This window comes from Triticum aestivum, chromosome 1B, assembly GCF_018294505.1.
Source record: "Triticum aestivum cultivar Chinese Spring chromosome 1B, IWGSC CS RefSeq v2.1, whole genome shotgun sequence".
NCBI lineage: Eukaryota > Viridiplantae > Streptophyta > Magnoliopsida > Poales > Poaceae > Triticum > Triticum aestivum.
The window spans coordinates 493,567,444-493,571,224 of NC_057795.1; the positions used below are offsets into that span (position 1 = coordinate 493,567,444).

The window sequence follows — 3,781 nt, forward strand, 5'->3', positions numbered from 1 at the left end:
AGGCCTATGAAATAAAGTGCTTGGTACTGCTACTAACTAAGAACAAAAAAACATACACACGTCACTTCACTCTATCTGTTTGTTCCCTTCCTGTACGAAAACATCAAAAATAAAAAAGAAAACGGACCTAAACCTTGTAAAACAACTGGCAAAATAAAGCTGAACACACGAAGAAAAGGACCCCCGCCCAGCCCACCATCTCAAGCCTGCCCCGACCAAAAAAGCAAAGACAAAAGAACAGGCCCAGCCAGTTCGTTCCTTATGTGTGCTGATTTACAGGAAACAACAGGGCTACACGGATCCTAAAGCAACACAAAGATCTAAGGGGCAACAAATCGACTTAGACTTCACTAAAAACCAGTCGACTGATTTTTAGCAGAGCCGTTAGAAATAACAATCAGAGAGATATCCCGAGTAATTTATTCATCCATGAAGGAGGAGGACATACAATTTACAAACCAACAAAAGCAACCAGCAGCATACAACTGTCGACTCATCAGACATCATCAGTCCCAAACATACACGGTCCGTTCATACATGATACATTAACTATCACTGGACTCTCGTTTCGAAAGAAAAAAAAACTATCACTGGACTCAGGCACAGATAGACCAGCAGCATATCCTCAGAGGAACCTGTTGAGTAAGTCGTCGACGGTGGTGTACTTGACGTCAGGGTACAGCTCGCTCGCCTCCACGCCGAACGACGGCGCGATCTCGATGTTGGTCTGGTCCCCCTTGATGTACGACGCGTGCCCGATCGAGAAGATGATGTTCATCGGGATCGGCGCCTCTGTAGCGTACACGTACACAAAGACGAATTAACACGTCAGTACGGTGTAGTTCGACGTATCCCGTCAAGCGTGAGCTTAGTATCGGTCGAGTTCTTCCTAACCTTGGATCTGCTTGAGGACGGCGTCCTCGGGGACGTACACCCTCTGGAACGTCTTGCCGGTCTTCTTCTCCCACAGCGACACCAGCTCGTTGTGCGACAGCGTGTTGGCCGGCGGCTTGATGTACAGCACCTTGTTCTCCGCCCGGGGGTCGTCCGCCGCCAGGACCGTGTACGCGCCGATGTCCGCCTCGTCCACGAAGACGACCTTGGTCTCGCCGTCGCCGAGGATGACGACGCTGTCGGTCGGGGGCGCCGGGGAGAGCACCTGCCCGATGGTGGGGAGCGAGTACCCGGCGAAGTAGTTGGCCACCACGTAGGTGTAGGGGATGCCCTCGGCCTCGATGGCGCGACGGATGCCCGCCTTGAGGGCGAAGATGGACTTGGCCGGCTCCACGGCGCCGGTGCGGTCCACATCCAGCCCGAACTCCGACGGGAAGAACCTCTGCGCAGACAGAGCACCGCAATGTGTGAAGCAGCCGCACGTATGTACGTGCATGGATGCAAATAACTGAGCTGCACAAGATAGTACAGTACCTTCACGTTGCCGGCCTCCTTGATGGCGGCGATGAGCTTGGTCTGGTCGGCGATCTGCATCGCGCCCAGCGTGGAGATGACGACGTCGGCCGCCTTGACGGCGCTCACCAGGCTGCCGTGGTCGTAGAGATCGCCCGTGAGGAGCGTCACGCCCGAGTCCTGGAAGGTCTTGAGCAGCTGCGCCTTGGCCGGGTCGGAGGGGACGGCGTCCCGGACGAGCGCCAGGGTGGGGTGGCCGAGCCGCGCGCTCGCCGCGACGACGTGCCTGCCGATGTACCCCGTCGCGCCGATCACAAGGATCCTGCTCTTGACATCGGACGCCATGATCTTCCTCGTACCTTGACAGGTGTAAAGATCCTATCGCCTTGGCTTGCTTGCTCTCTCTCTCTCTCTTGCACTGCCACGGCTTTAAATATGAATGCGAGCCTTTGATGTTACGCCTGCAATAATGGTGGATCCATGATAGCCGCTCCATCTCCGGCGATCTTCTGTCCCTACCCAAAAAAAAAAGAGCTTACCACAGAGTCTGGATGCGTGCGTGTATGTGGTTCAGTTTTAGGTCAGGTCCATTGGAACGAACTGACGAGACGTGCACTTTAGAGACAGGTTCGTGGTGACTGACAGGACACACCGTTTGGTAAGGTGGGGCGTGCATCACATTCCTCACCATAAATCTACGGACTTCTAGAAAATTGCTGATGTGGATTTATTATAACCGCATTATTATAAATGACACCGAAAAGAGATCCCGTATTGTGCACTATATGATGATTTTATGCATTCTCTATAGGCGACATAGATCACTCAAACTTTCCCCGGAAAAAAAGAAGAAAAAGATATAGATCACTCAAACTTTGTTCAGGCTCAGGGCTTGTTTACAGCGCCAGAAAATAAAAACACAAGTTATGTCACTCTAAGGCTCCCGTAGAAAAAGAATACATGCATCTTGTTTGATTCGAACGGGATAAACGAGGTCTGAGCTCATATCTCATCGAAAAGAATTGCCCTATCTGACTCTCCTGTTTTTTCTCTTTTCTTTTTAATAAAAGTTCATCAAAAACAAAACACTTCAAACATAATAAAATACATCGAGAGGTTCCTAAATCACTGAACGACCGCTGCCGCTGTTAGAACAAGCCGCCGACACTGCGACCGCTCCCTTATCAGAGCAGGCTTGACTTTGTCGATGACAGCCGAGAAATCTTCGTCTATGCCCCTAAGGACCAACGCCCTATAGCCACCGTCGTCGCCGTTGAATCATTGAATAGATCTGAAGAATCTGACACCAAATCTCGTGACACAATGAAAAAGTCTAACCTCACCGTCCAATGAGACCGAAATAATCTACACCGGAGATCCGTCGAGTACGTTCCGACGAACTAGGGGAGGATCAGAGTCCGAAAGACAAATTCGAAGAGGAAGCGTCGCCATCCACCTGAGCGCCTCACCTGTGAGAATTAAAATTTCTAACCTAAACTACTAGCCGGAGCAGAGGCATCGAGATTCTCCTCCCCGCCACCGGCCCGGAGCGGTAATCAGAGAGGAGGCGGATCCACGGGCTCGTTGACGAAGTCTGGTGGGAAGAGTTTGCCCTGTCTGCCAAAGTATAGGAAAGGAACACTAGACTGGTTTCCTTCTCCTTATTACCAAAGTCTTTCACTACATTCCAAAGTCTTTCATAATTCATACGCTTAGACTCTCTTGTTCTATCACTACATTCCAAAGTCTTTCATAATTCATACGCTGATAATGTACATAACAGTTCTTCCAAATCTTTCATTACCAACAAACCATGGTACCTTCATCTATAGAAACAAACCACGGTATGATGTGACTCCCATCAGTCCACCACCAACTCCCATGAGGCATGACTACTCGCTGAGTACTTTCCTTCAAACATCAGTTCACCACCAACCCCCGAAGCAAGTGAAAGATATAACTTCACAAGGAGGATCACGTTCTAGAAAAAAGAGGGAAAATGGGAAAGGTAGAAGAAAGTTCGGTGACGCATCCACATCAGGTTTCTGTTGTTCACGTCAGGGCAGCTCAACCGCTTGGTTCCTAGTTTTTTTTTGGACCCTGGCTTGGTTCCTCATTAGAGCATCTACAACCGCAGCGTGCAAATCCGGACCCTCAAACGACCGCGGACGCGTCTGCGGACACTGCTGGGCACTCCTCAAATCCTCTCATCCACATCTATGTATCTCATCCTGCTAGGGTGGTTTGGGAGAAAACCCTAACCCGCACCGCCGGGCACATCCATCCCCATCCTCCCCTCCGCCGCCGCTGGAGGAGGTCGCCGGGCAAAGACCCGGGCGGCTGACGGCGGCGGCGAAGGCCCTCTTCCCTCCCC

The 3,781-nt window shown here is 51.2% G+C and overlaps 1 protein-coding gene across 1 annotated transcript; it reads right to left on the minus strand.

Moving 5' to 3' along the window:
* Positions 1–406: 406 nt before the first annotated feature.
* On the minus strand, positions 407–1,759 carry LOC123134346 (isoflavone reductase homolog IRL; the record flags this gene model as incomplete). The annotated part of the gene is given in 3 exon segments (XM_044553618.1): positions 407–792; positions 895–1,336; positions 1,429–1,759. Coding segments are annotated over 3 exon segments (933 nt in total). The 3' UTR covers positions 407–625.
* Positions 1,760–3,781: the final 2,022 nt, after the last annotated feature.